The sequence below is a fragment of the Lampris incognitus genome, chromosome 7 (genome assembly GCF_029633865.1).
Source record: "Lampris incognitus isolate fLamInc1 chromosome 7, fLamInc1.hap2, whole genome shotgun sequence".
Classification (NCBI taxonomy): Eukaryota; Metazoa; Chordata; class Actinopteri; order Lampriformes; family Lampridae; genus Lampris; species Lampris incognitus.
Window position 1 is genome coordinate 63,358,788 of NC_079217.1, and position 14,344 is coordinate 63,373,131.

At 46.7% G+C, this 14,344-nt stretch overlaps 1 protein-coding gene across 1 annotated transcript in view; it reads left to right on the top strand.

Moving 5' to 3' along the window:
* Positions 1–14,344, top strand: part of zgc:162698 (Transmembrane protein 87A-like) — a 40,799-nt gene that overhangs the window by 15,172 nt on the left and 11,283 nt on the right. Inside the window, exons 10-18 of the mRNA XM_056283091.1 lie at positions 98–281; positions 1,640–1,739; positions 2,108–2,201; positions 2,280–2,357; positions 7,994–8,102; positions 8,633–8,691; positions 9,025–9,128; positions 11,719–11,792; positions 13,177–13,238. Of these exons, the coding sequence (XP_056139066.1) occupies positions 98–281; positions 1,640–1,739; positions 2,108–2,201; positions 2,280–2,357; positions 7,994–8,102; positions 8,633–8,691; positions 9,025–9,128; positions 11,719–11,792; positions 13,177–13,238 (864 nt within the window). The remainder of the gene's footprint in view (positions 1–97; positions 282–1,639; positions 1,740–2,107; positions 2,202–2,279; positions 2,358–7,993; positions 8,103–8,632; positions 8,692–9,024; positions 9,129–11,718; positions 11,793–13,176; positions 13,239–14,344) is intronic.

The window sequence follows — 14,344 nt, forward strand, 5'->3', positions numbered from 1 at the left end:
GCAAGCAAACACACACACACATGCAGACGTACATATTCTTTAGTTTTACATAATGATCTTTATCTCTCTCTCTCTCTCTCTCTCTCTCTCTCTCTAGTTCTACATGGTGATGTGTATTGTGTACATCCTGATGGCGGTCCTGTGGTTGGTTCTGTTGGCCTGTTATTGGCGAGATCTGTTGAGGATCCAGTTCTGGATCGGAGGCGTGATTTTCCTGGGCATGTTGGAAAAAGCCGTGTACTACGCGGAGTTTCAGAGCATTCGATATGACGGACTTTCAGGTAGAAATACACACACACGCACAGCCCCCCCCCCCCAGTCACATACAACTACAACCAAACACACACTGCAATCTGTCCTCCATTAGTCCAAAGGTTTAGCCTAGTTTCATGCAATTTTGTAGGTTATTATAGTAGATAATTCCCATCAAGCATTGCAATGTGTCCTCCAGACGTGCAGGGGGCAGTAATATTTGCATGTAAAAATAGTTTAATTTAATGTAACCTTTATATTGCATCAGTATTTGTCTTCTAATAGTTCTGCTACTAGCCAGTGTATTTCATAACTGGCTGCAGTTGTAGTTTATAAGTTTTATCGATCAGCCAGTAAGTTTACACATGTAAGTACACTGGTTTAGTGTGAGGCTCACAAAAGATTACACGAGATGTAGGACAACATTTCAAAAATAGGAAGAGAGAAACTGCCCCAGAGTATATAGAAAAAGATTATTACAGATTCTAGGAATGATATTTATTACAGTTCATTATAGGAATCAATAATATAGTTACTAGCATATGTTGTAGTTTTTTGTAAAAAGGGGTATAAATAATATACATTATTGATTAAAGATAGTAATTTGGATGTAAGTTTTGTGTATTTCTGGTGTGTCATGCAGCTCTAATTTGTCTGGGTGACATTAAACCTGCAGTGCGGCAGTTTTGTCTCCCCCCTCTGGCATGGAGAGGAATTACTTCTCTTCTTTCACCACTCTCCAGCGAGGAAAAGCTACACCGATCTGTGTTCGTCCTCTCCATGGCTCGCTTGTTTTTTTTTAACTTTAATCCTTCCTCTGAACACCGAGCTTCTTTTTTTCTGGAGCACCAGAAACGTTTCTTGGACCCCCCCCCCTTTTTTTTTTCCTCCCCAATTGTACCTGGCCAATCGCCCTGCTCTCTGAGCTCTCCCGGTCTCTGCTCCACCCCCTCTACCGATCTGGTGAGGGCTGCAGACTACCACATGCCTCCTCCGATACATGTGGAGTCGCCAGCCGCTTCTTTTCACCTGACAGTGAGGCGTTTCACCAGGGGGACATAGCACATGGGAGGATCACGCTATCCCCCCCCCCCCCGTCCCGAACAGGCGCCCTGAATGACCAGAGTAGGTGCCAGGACTCATACCCACATTCGGCTTCCCACCCGCAGACACGGCCAATTGTGTCTGTAGGGATGCCCGACCAAGCTGGAGGTAACATGGGGATTCGAACAGGCGATCCCCGTGTTGGCAGGCAACAGAATAGACCGCTACACCACCTGGATGCCCAGGACATTCATTGATATGTAAAAGTCTCGCCCTCTAGCTTTAATGTTCGTGATTCAATTTGATGTACCGTGTGATTGTGGTGTAATGTGTCCTCCACCAGTCCAGGGGGCGGTAGTGTTTGCAGAGGTGCTGTCTGCAGTTAAGCGAACCCTGGCCAGGGTGCTGGTGATCATCGCTAGTCTGGGATACGGCATCGTCAAGTATGTCAGAGTTTTTTTTAATATTAGATGTTTCTTGGGTCTTTTCAACTGTTGCTACGGCTGTTTTTACCCTGTCACATGACACAGGTCACATGACACAGGTCACATGACACAGGCCAGGGACCACATGTAATGCAAAATAACAGTGTTAATAAGAGGTGAAAAGGTGCAATTAAAGCTCTTCTCTGCAAACAGAAATGCTCAACTTTTTTTTATTTGGACCTGGACTTTGACCCCTCGCTTTATCTCTGATGCTGCAACCCTCCCTCTGATTTTCTCATCCTCTCTCCCTTCTCCCTTCTATCCTCTTACATCTCTCTCTCTCTGTATCCCCCCCCCCCCCCCCGTCTCTCTGTTTCGTCGGCCAGGCCCAGACTAGGTGCGTTGCTCCACAGAGTGGTGGGCGTTGGTCTTCTCTACCTGATCTTCTCCATCGTAGAGGGAGTCCTACGGGTCCATGCTGTAAGACCCAGTTGTGTGTGTGTGTGTGTGTGTTTGTGTGTGTGTAGTGTAGTGTGTAACATCTCTCTTTCCCTGCAGGATCTTGGTGATAACACCAGCAGCAGACTGCTGTGTGACTTGGTGCTGGCCTTCACCGACTCCTGTGTCGTCTGGTGGATATCCTTTAACACACACACACCAGTAGAGTTTTAAAGTGGGTTTCTTGTTTAATTTAGTGATTATTTTTATAGAAAAGAGACATCGATCTCTTCTCTTCTCTTCTCTTCTCTTCTCTTCTCTTCTCTTCTCTTCTCTTCTCTTCTCTTCTCTTCTCTTCTCTTCTCTTCTCTTCTCTTTTGTTTTGTTTTCTTCTCCTCTCTTTTCTTTTCTGTTTTCTGTTTTTCTTTTCTTTTTCTTTTCTCTTCTCTTCTCTTCTCTTCTCTTCTCTTCTCTTCTCTTCTCTTCTCTTCTCTTCTCTTCTCTTCTCTTTTGTTTTGTTTTGTTTTCTTCTCCTCTCCTCTTTTCTTTTCTGTTTTCTGTTTTTCTTTTCTCTTCTCTTCTCTTCTCTTCTCTTCTCTTCTCTTCTCTTCTCTTCTCTTCTCTTCAACATAGCTTTGCACCACAGTATGATCAAACTTGGAAGGCTTTTTGAATATTGCATATCGCCTGTCTGTCTGTCCACCTGTCTGTCTCTGTCTGGCTGGCTGTCTCCAGGTTTAGCCTGCTTGCTAGCTGATTTACTCAGTAGACCCGAGTCACATTTCATTTGCCAGCACTCGTTGGTGTTTATCTGAACCCTCTGCGAGTCCCTGGTGGGTGCATCTGCCATGAAGGACAGTCGAGTCAGGTCCTGAACGAGACCTCTGTGAAAGACGCTTCAGTCAAATTCTCAGTAATGCAGACTTGTTTTACACCTTCTGAACTCTCCTCAGCCAGCCACCAGGGGGCGTCATGTGAGGTCAAACCCTACAGTGTGGTCTGTTTGATTCCATACACAGGGTCTTCCCAGCGGAGTTCAGCTGGCATTCAGTTGCATAAGTTCAAACCAAAAAACAACCTTAAGATTAATTTGTTATAGAATTTAACCCTGATTTACTCGGGTGTTAATTAACTAATTATACAAACTGCATTATGGAGTTAGGGTTAGAGTGACTAACTCTCTCACCCTGATGCTGTAAACTCCACCCAACCGGCCTTCAGAGTGTGGGGAAGCAAACGCTCACTGTGGTTTGTAGGTATTAGGGCTGGCCCCAAACATCTGGATATTCTGGTATTTGTTCGGTAGGTTGGTATTCCAACATGATTTCAGTGTTCAGATGCCTCGTGTTCTTGTTGTTTTGGGGGGGTTTTCTGCACACCCATGTCCGGAGTGTTTTTATATTCAGTATCTTGACTAACTGTCCTGTATCTTGGCCTAAGATGACATCCAAATGAGCAGAGGTTTTCTGAAACCAGTTTTTATTTTGATGAAAAAAAGAACAGCAGATTCCACAAACAAAGAAAACGAGTGTATTGCAGCTGGCACAGTGGTGGAGCTTCATGATGCGTGTTTAGTGACAGGGAGTAAAATCCTGATGGGGGGTCAGATCACAGCACGACACCGGGTCCTGTGTGTTTACTAATCCAGATAACAGACACATTTGGGCCTAATCTGGGGCACTTTTGGTACTTGCGGCTCAGTTACAGCGCTGACAGCTGTTGTGTGGGCCAGATGTGGCCCAAAAGTCATAAGCCGGGACTAACTTGGGTTACGTCAAGTGTTGTGTGGGCCAGTTATGGCCCAAATGTAATGAACTGGGCTTAACTTGGGTTAGAGCATGTACTATGTGGGCCAGATGTGGGCCAGATGTAGGCCATATAAAGTGGACCTGTGGCTGAGTTGAGGCAGCCACACTCACCCCGAGTCAACGCCATCTTTCAAGGACAAATGTAAAGATAACTGCAGATGTGGGCCATATTTGGGCCAAAGATTCGTTGCTGTCTGGGAACCTGCTAGCATAATACGTAGTTGGCCATGACACTGATGAACTTAGCATTATTGTCAAGCAACATGAACAAACATAAAGCTAGTCGCTGAAGTAGGATCGTCTCAGTGTTAAGTGTGCATGTCGCTTTGTTTGTAATTTGATGTCTCAAAAACAACAATGACCATGTTGACGTTTCCTGTGAACAACCAGCTGATCTGTGGCGTTTGCTACACAGAAACGTCAAGGAACAAAAGACCACTTAGGCTGCACCCAGTCTTGGTCCTTGATTTGTTTTTAGTGTCTCATTAACTTGGAACAATTTTTCGGATATTTGTTCGTAAAATAAACTGGATGTCCAAAGCTGTTCCGCACATCCCTAGCAGGTACTGGTTGGCACAACCAGATGTGTTAGCAAATCTTTTCTCCCTTCTTTCATCCCTTTCTCCCTCTCTCTTTGTCTTCCTCTATTATCCTCACTGTTCTTCTCCTCCTTTTCCCTCTTTCACATCTTCCCTACGTGGTCTGTCCTCCCTCTTAGCACTCTCTTGCCGTTATCTCTCTTTGTTATCTGTCTCTCTCTCTCAAGGCTGAAGGTGACGTAATTCCTCTGGCTGCTATTCCTTTGGCTGCGCATGAATCTGCCCTCTGCTGGTGGATAGCCAGTACTGCGACTTCCGGAAATGGTTATCACTACTATAACTACACCCCTCTCTCTCTCTCTCTCTCTCTCTCTCTCTCTCTCTCTCTCTCTCGCTCGCTCGCTCTTTCACTCTGTCACTCTCTTGTTCCATTTTTCCTTCCCCTTTATTTCTTTCGGGCTCGGCATCCTCAAGAAGCCCAGTTCCCTTCAGTGTTTTCTCTGTTAAAGTCTTTAAAAAGCAAAACAAACCCCACAACAGCCTGTCTGTAAGTATTTGTTTTAAAGTAACAGTATGGAAGGTTCAGGCATCTGATTAGGATGCCTCCTGGGCGCCTTCTTTTGGACGTTTTCTGGGCACGTCCAACTGGGAGGAGACCCCGGGGTAGACCCAGAACTCGCTTGAGGGACTACATGTCCGGTCTGGCCTGGGAACGCCTTTGGATCCCCCAGGAGGAGCTGGAGGGCATGCTGTGGAGAGGGTGTCTGGAGTGCCCTACTTAGCTTGCTGCCACCGCGACCCGACCCCGGAGAAGTGGCTGATGATGAGATGAGATGAGTTACTAACTTTTGCAAAATGAGTTGACACAATGACGATTCAGCCGATCGGCCACTGAATAGAGCCTTTGCATTTGCAGTAATACGGAGAAATACAAATGTAACCTACAAAAAGACTCACTGGCCGATCGCCGGGGGTCGGCCCCTTTTAGTTTGACAGTTAGCGACGTCGCCTCGTGATGCAGTACAACCCCGGATCGAATCCTGCAGCGGTTGGAAATATGCTTGGTTACACAAACATGTTTCTGTGGCGACATGTCCTCGAAACGTTCTGAGCATCAGACAGGAAGTGACGTGTTTTTCATCACCCAGCGGTGGTTGGTCTACCAGAGAGGATAAGCAGAACGAACGCTCTGTGTTGTGGCGGACAAGCTAGCTAGCAGTTTAGGACTGACTCCTGGGATGTGTATGGCAAAAACCAAGGCAACCGGAATCTTTGAGGTCACCGCTTTAAAGCGATTCAAAAAAATCGTGTAAAACATCGCCCCCTAGATGTCAAACATATTGCTCCATGCAGGGTCCCAAGCTTTGTCATCAGCGAAATTTCTCTGAACAAAAAAGGCAAATTTTGGAGGAGAGACGTCCGGAAATGTTGCTTTGAAATTGAGCCAATAGAACTGCACAAAAACCTGTTAAAGGAAACAAACCTAGTGCACCTTTACACTTATTCGTCCTTTCGTCCTTTGCCTGAATTTCAAATCACATTTTGAAAGAGTGAATTCTGAGTATAGAGGCAAGACATACTGAAGTGGAGTTTGCAGAAAACCTATGATCTCATTCTCGAGACGTCTACTTTATGGTGAAGGGCGCCAAGCACTTCGCCTCCCTCGCTCCACCTCTCTCTATTCGTCTTTGTCACCAAGACATCAGTTGGAGCAGAATGCGAAGGAACAGAGTTTATTTTTCAGATTCATCTCCTGGCTCCAGGATTTAGTGACACTTTTTTAAATGAATGGAAACGGTTCCACATTCAGCAGCCATCTCTGAAAGGTGGTGGTGTTTATTTATTTATTTTTCATCATCCCCCTCAGACGAGCTGTGTCAGCTGGAGCGAGGAGAGGAGTCAACAAAACGGGAAACTGAATGTAGATTTGGAGATAGAGGACTTCTCAGAAAGACGTGTGTTGAATATGATTGTGGGCTGAGTGTGTTGATTTTACTTTAATTTGTGGATGGGTTTGTGATAGTTCTGCAACGCATGTCTGAGAGCGGAGGAGAACTGACTTCAGACCAGTGCCTGCCCTTCTTCTCTTTTTTTTTTGGATCCCCCCTTTTCTCCCCAACTCAGATAGCATACGGATGTGGGCCACTTCAGGCAATGATGCAGCACTGATGGCCTTGACAAAATGGATGTGAGCCTGAAGTGGTCCACATGTATAATGTAAAACCACATGCAGTTTGAGAAATCAAATGTGGGCCTTTTTTGGCAAAGATGCGGTGCTCTTGGCAACATGTAATCTGGATGTGACCCTGAAGTGCCCCGTGTGGTAAATGGTGAATATGGCCCAACTATCACAAAACAAATATGGCCACCTTTGGCAAATATGTGGAACATGCAGCATTGCTATGGCTTGGTTCTGGCCCAGATCTGGCAAACAGGAGTGGACCGCCCAAGTGCCATCATTCCACGTGGTATGTGGGCCGGATGAAGTGTCAGTGTGGGACGGGTCCGGGCCCCAGCAATTTTGCTAATTGGAAATTGTACTCCGCCAATTACCCCACTCTTCCAAGCCGTCCCGGTTGCTGCTCCACCCCCTCTGACTGCCACATGCCTCCTCCCATACATGTGGAGTCACCAGCCGCTTCTTTTCACCTGACAGTGAGGAGTTTCACCAGGAGGACGTAGCGCGTGGGAGGATCACGCTATTCCCCCCAGTTCCCCCTCCCTTCCGAACAGGTGCCCCGACCAACCAGAGGAGGCGCTAGTGCAGCAACCAGGACACATACCCGCATCCGGCTTCCCACCTGCAGACACGGCCAATTGTGTCTGTAGTGACGCCCGACCAAGCCGGAGGTAACACGGGGATTCGAACCCGATGATCCCCGTGTTGGTAGGCAACGGAGGAGACCCCTACGCTACCCGAACGCCCAGCAGTGCCTGCTTTTATCATAGCGTGGAGCAGAAACTGTACTGTCATGTCCCTGTTATCCTGCAGGGACCCACCAACACCTTCTTCCAGCCCTGATCCAAAGCTTGAGAAACCAGCCGGAGGTCCTTAGCCCACGTTTTAGTCATCAGCTCATGTGAAAACTTAAAGATAGTGGAGATGCTGTGAGCTCTGTGTGTGTCTACGTTTGTGTGTCTGTGTGCAAGCTAGCTGTGTGTGTCTCAAGTACATTCATATTAACAACGAGAGAAACCGATGGAAGATCCACAAAATTTTAATTTAAAGTTGGTTTGGTTTTGCTTGACAAAGCTTAGTTCAGCGTCGTTTAGCATATCTAAGATTAGTTTATGATTAGCTTTGTTTAGCGTCTCACACCGTAGTTTAGTTTGGCACTGACTGTGACAGATTTGTTTACATTAGTTGTGTGTGAACACGTACTCATGAAACATCCAACAAGGCGAAACTGCTGCTTCTGCTGATTACACGTTTGTGTGTGTGTGTGTTAATCTTGGCATTTTATATACCTTGACTGCCTTCCGTCACATCTTTGTGAGTCTGGCGCAGACCATGAAGCTTCTACGACTGCGGAGGAATGTGGTGAAGCTTTCCCTCTACCAGCACTTCACCAACACACTCATCTTCGCTGTCATAGGTACCACGGACTCAGTGCATGTGTGTGTGCGTGTGTGGTCAATCTGTAAGGTGTGTGTCGGGGGTCACTGGGCAGAAAAGAATTGATATATAATAGAGGGGGCAGCATGATGGCACAGAGATTAGCACGGTTGCCTCACAGCAAAAAGGTTCTGGGTTCGAGCCCCTGGGTGGTCCAACCTTGGGGGGGTCGTCCCAGGTCCTCCTCTGTGTGGACTTTGCATGTTCTCCCCGTGTCTGCGTGGGTTTCCTCCCACAGTCCAAAGACATGTAGGTCAGGTGAATCGGCCGTACTAAATTGCCCCTAGGAGTGAATGTATCTGCCCTGTGAGGGACTGGCGGCCTGTCCAGGGTGTCTCCCCGCCTGCCACCCGATGACGGCTGGGATAGGCTCCAGCATCCCTGAGAGCAGGATAAGCGGCTTTGATAATGGATGGATGGATGGATGGATGGATGGATATAGTAGAGGTTTCACAGAGTTATAGTTTGTATATTTTTATTTGTGTCTATTTGTGCATGTTCATTTTCCAGCATCAGTCATCTTCATCATCTGGACCACAAAGACCTTCAAGATGACCAAATGCCAATCTGTAAGTATCATGTCATCTGGTTGAAAGCAGGAGTTTTTAAAGTTGCTTTGTGGAATATTTCAGCTTTCTTAAATCATGATACGACAAAAAAAACCCACAAAAACAATATGACTCATACATGTGGGACCATTAACTATCAGCAGGCTTTACTGAGTGGTGCTGATTAAAGCAAAGTAAATGAGTCAGATTTCTCCATTCAAAAACACAGGAGCTGGGCCTGTGTCTGAAGTGCATCTCTGCCTTTTGTCTCCCTTCCTCTCTTTCTTTTACTCCCTTCGTCTCTCTTTCTATTTGTCTCGCTCTCTCCATTTCCCTACATCTCTCTTCTCTCAGGACTGGAGGGAGCTGTGGATTGATGATGCTTTCTGGCGTTTCCTGTTCTCCACTATTCTACTGGTCATTATGTTCCTATGGCGACCGTCGGCCAATAACCAGAGGTGGGTGGGCGGGCGGGGGGGGGCTTACGGCTCGGTTCTGTAGAACTGCAAAACCTGTGAAGGCCGTCTTTTATTTTATCCACTGTCGTTTCTGCTGTCACATCAGGAAGTCCCAGAAGACAGAAACTGGCAGTATCTGTCTCCATTCAAAGTTACAATCCTGAAGATTCACATGTGAACAAACATCCTTTTTGATACCCTCGGTCGCTTGTGTATAGATGGATATCCAGACCATTGACTCTTTATTTATATGACTGGTTGGTGTCTGGTAGGGCTTTGCCAGGAAAAGTGATAGGGTGCGTAGTGTTTTCTGTCTTCATCACAGCAGCTGAATGAGGAAGAAGAAAGCAGGTAGTGTTGAGTTTGAAGAAGAATCAGAAGCAACTTTATGATTCACGCACACAAGGAATTTGATTCCAGAACACAGCAGCTTCTAACACTTGCAGACATCACTCACACAAAAACAAAATAACAAACTCACAAAAAAAAAAAGTGTCTGTTCCAGCACCTTCTGTTAAGTGTTCCTGAGAGAGATGGCCTGTGGGGAAAAACTGTTCCTACTGCTGGTGGTTTTGGTGCACATTGCTCTGCAGTGCTTGCCAGAGGGTAGGAGTTCAAACAGACTGTGTCTTGGGTGTGTGTGTGTGTGGGGGGGGGGGGGGGGGTCTGTGCTGATTCTGCCCACCTGTTTATGGGTTCTTGAAGTGAACACCGATGATTTTTTCTGCTGTCCTTACTGTTCGCTACCATTTGTTCCTATCATGTCTTGTTGCTGCTCCGAACTAGACCGTGATGGATGTGCACACAGGGCTGTTGGGTATTGTGAGGGGGAGCAGTGCTGAGGGGTGTCTCCTGAAGTCCACGATCATCTCAACAGTCTTGAGCATGTTCAGCTTTGCTTCGCTGGTCCATTTCTTCACTGTTTTTCACTGGCTTTGCAGATTTTAGTTTCTGCCTGTAAGTTGGAATAAAATGATCCAAGCGGTGATTAGGGTGCCCCAAAGCTGCTTGGGAGACAGCGATATGCATCATTAAGAATTGTGTAGCAGTGGTCCAGTGTGTTATTTTCCTTGGTGGGCAGTTCATATACTGTACGTATTTTTGGTAGTTTGTGGTTTAATTTTGCTCTGTTAAAGTACCCAAGGATTATGAAAAGGCGGTCCGTATGTTTTTGTTCCAAGCCCGTAATCTGGTCGGTCAGGGTTTGCAGTGTGCCATTCACACTGGCCTGAGGTGGGATGTAAACACTGACCAGGATGAAGGATGAAAACTCCCATGTTGAATAATATGGCTTGCAGTTTCTGAACAATGACTCCAAGTTCAGGCTGCAGTACGTACTTAGGACTGTAACAGCTGTACACCAACCTTCATTTATGTAGAAGCAAATTCCTCCTCCTCCGCTTTTCCGGATAGCGGTGCAACACGAGCCGCTCGGTGTAGGTGGGAGCCTGGCAGAGGTTATCCGCTGTTGGGGGTGGGTTCGCTGAGGCAGGTTTCAGTGAAACAAAGGGCAGCAGAACGTGCAAAGTCCTGTTGAGGAGAAGCAGCTCGTCCATTTTGTTGGCCATGGAGTGGAGATTTGCCAGGTGAATCGCTGGGAGTACAGATCGAACTCCCTGCTGTTGGAGCCTCACCAGCGCACTGATCCATGAGTGTGTCGCCTCTGTGGCCCGCAGAGAGCCACTGTTCCTCCAACCAAGATCTCCAAAAAAACTCTCTGGGTTTATGAAAACTGGTGAAAAACTATACAGTTCTTCTCTAGTGAAACCCAGATAGCAAAGAAGCTTTGGCCCAAGTATGGCCCACATTTGCAGTTATCTTACGGCCCAAATTTGGCCTTGAATGACGGCATTGACTCAGGGTGAGTGTGGCTGCCTCAACTCAGCCACACTTGGGCCACATTTGGGCCACATCTGGCCCACATAGTATCAAGCCCAGTTCATTATATTTGGGCCATGTTTGGCCCACACAACACTTGCTGTAACCCAAGTCAGGCCCGGCTTATGACGTTTGGGCCACGTCTGGCCCACACAACAGTTGCCAGTGCTGTAACTGAGCCGTAAGTACCAAAAGTGCCCCAGATTAGGCCCAAATGTGTCTGCTGTCTGGGAAGTAATCAGGTTTGAGTAACAAGACAACACAGAGAATAAAGAAAAACAAAGAAAGTACTAGAGAGCGCTGTACTGAGGCTGCCATCCACGGCGTCATCTGAACATCTGAAGTGAAGTTGTTGTCTAACAAGCAGATATGACAGAACAAGCTGGTAGAAGACCTTTACCGGAGGCTAGCACAACATCAGTAAGTCACACTCAGGCTCGACCAGGTTTTTTTCCTTGTTTCTGACACCACAGCACTGCTGACTCTCATTCATCTGGAGTGGAGCTCAAATAACACTCACCAACACCTACTTAGGAGACACACCGTTAAGCTAAAACGACAGATCTTCAGGATTGTAGCTTTTAATGGTTTCCTATGAAAACAAATGTAAACACGCTGAATAGAACATGTTTTTTTCCTAATGTAATCATGATTTGCATATGCAATAAAACAAAGGATGGAATGATTGATTAATTAACTGATTGCTGGTTAGGTATGCGTTCAGCCCTCTAGTGGACGAAGAGAGCGATGAAGAGGAGAAGGAACCCATGATGAATGAAGCATTTGGTGAGCTGATGCCCCTCCACCTGCCTTTTATCTCTGATTCTTCTCTCTGATTGGCCAATTCACTTTAAAAGCCTCGACCAAACAGTCACTAAACACCTGCCTGCGTTATCACATGACTTAATTTAAATGTTTACACTGTTGTCCAGGGCTCATACGGTCTTGATAAACCTGGAAGTCAGTAAATATGACAATATAATTTCCAGGCCCCAGAAAGGTTATTGAAAAATATAATTTTGCAAAAGTTGGGGCGTCCGGGTAGTGTAGCGGTCTATTCCGTTGCCTACCAACACGGGGATTGCTGGGTCGAATCCCCATGTTACCTCAGGCTTGGTCAGGCGTCCCTACAGACACAATTGGCCATGTCTGTGGCTGGGAAGCCGGATGTGGGTATGTGTCCTGGTCGCTGCACTGTAAGTCAGGGCGCTTGTTCAGGGAGGAGGGGGAACTGGGGGGAATAGCGTGATCCTCCCACCCGCTGCGTCCCCCTGGTGAAACTCCTCACTGTCAGGAGAAAAGAAGCGGCTGGTGACTCCACATGTATGGGAGGAGGTATGTGGTAGTCTGCAGCTCTCCCCGGATCGGCAGAGGGGGTGGAGCAGTGACCGGGACGGCTAGGAAGAGTGGGATAGTTGGCCGGGTACAATTTTTGAAAAGTGGCAGAAATCTAGCTAAAGCAGGAATAACTTTGTTAAAGATTGATTGGCCAACTAAGAAACATAAAAAGTAACAGCAGGTGGCGCCATTGTGGTGGGGTCTTAAAATTTATGTTGCGTGTGTGTGAGAGAGTGTGTGTGCATGCATGCAACAGTTTGTCTAAGTATGCTAACATGTACCTCAGCATGCTAGCTTTCCTATCGGTTAGCTAGCAAGCTTGTCCATAGTGTACTGCACTGGTGGCTGGTGCTAACAATTTTTTTGGGGGGGACGCAATTTACCTTGATGCAGTACACTGAACAACTGCTTTAATGTCCACACAATCGCAGAGTTATTAAGAAGGACAATAGGCTACATTGTCCTTCTTAATAACTCTGTGACTGCGCCAAGGTGTACTGCACCAAGGTAAATTGCACCCCCCCCCCAAAAAAAATTGTTAGCACCAGCCGCCACTGGTGTACTGGGCAAATGCAGTTTCAGTAATCAGTGGCTTCAGAGGCACAACCTCTTAAGCCAAGCCAAGCCAAGACCTCTTAAGCCATGTGACTCGGTTAGACAGTCAGTATGTCAGTGGCTTTTCGTGAACTAAGTGGTGTTGAAAGCCATAAGCCGTTATTGTGCTCCAGTGGAATCGCTGGTGCCGGTAGATTTGACCCTCTGTCATGGCGCTGCCTCTTGTTTCTCATTTTGGGTGTGTTTGTTTTTATTTTTTATTCCTGTGCATCTAAAGAGGGGATGAAGATGAGGGGCATGAAGAATGAGACCAACGGTACAGCCAAACCTAACAAAGTGGTGAGTGAGGGGTTCTAGTGGGCTTGTGGTTTAACCTCACTGATCCCAGTTCTGGATTAGTCAAGATTTCATTCAGAACTGGGACAAAAAACTGGTTTTCCTGTTTAGCTTGTCTATAATCTTGTTTTCAAGAACTCAGTGGAAACCTTCCTTTAGCTGCACAAGTTGAGATCGTGGTCTGTAACTGAACGCGCAAAGCATCAAAGGTCATAATCAGAGTTTAGATTGAATGACAAGAGAAAAACTTTACCTTTAAATGACTCTGAGCCGGCGGCTCCTGAATTTTTCATGGGGTGACCCATCTGTGGTGATAACGTTTGGTCCCGGGATCCACCAAATATTGTGCATTGTGAAATAATCAATACATTCTCATATCTGGGGGCATCCGGGTGGTGTGGCGGTCTATTCCGTTGCCTACCAACATGCTGATTGCCGGTTCGAATCCCCATGTTACCTCCGTTGGACAGCTTGGGCGTCCCTACAGACACAATTGGCCGTGTCTGTGGGTGGGGAGCCATATGTGGGTGTGTGTCCTGGTTGCTGCACTAGCGCCTCCTCTGGTCGGTCGCGGCGCCTGTTTTGGGGGGGGGGGGAATAGTGTGATCCTCCCACCCGCTACGTCCCCCTGGTGAAGCTCCTCACTGTCAGGTGAAAAGAAGCGGCTGGTGACTCCACATGTATCGGCGGAGGCATGTGGTAGTCTGCAGCCCTCCCGGATCGGCAGAGGGGGTGGAGCCGCGAGCGGGGACGGCTTGGAAAATAGGGTAATTGGCCAAGTACAACTGAGGAGAAAAGGGGGGGGGGGATTCTCATATCTGTCAAAAAGTGAGGCAATTAATCATCATGTTCCTCTCACTAATATTGTTCACCGGTCACATGCCCCAAGCCACCTTTGGATTTTATAGTGATACAATTGTAATATTTATCTATAAATACCCAATGTGTCTTATCCTTATCTCACTTATCTCTAATATTAACTAATATTAACACCGTTTATGGTTAGCGGTTGTAATGTCAAACGGGTCATTTTGACCCAAACAGAACATGATGGTTCACAATCCTGCCTGTATTCTTCACCAATGCAAAATTCCCATTTTCAGTCGATA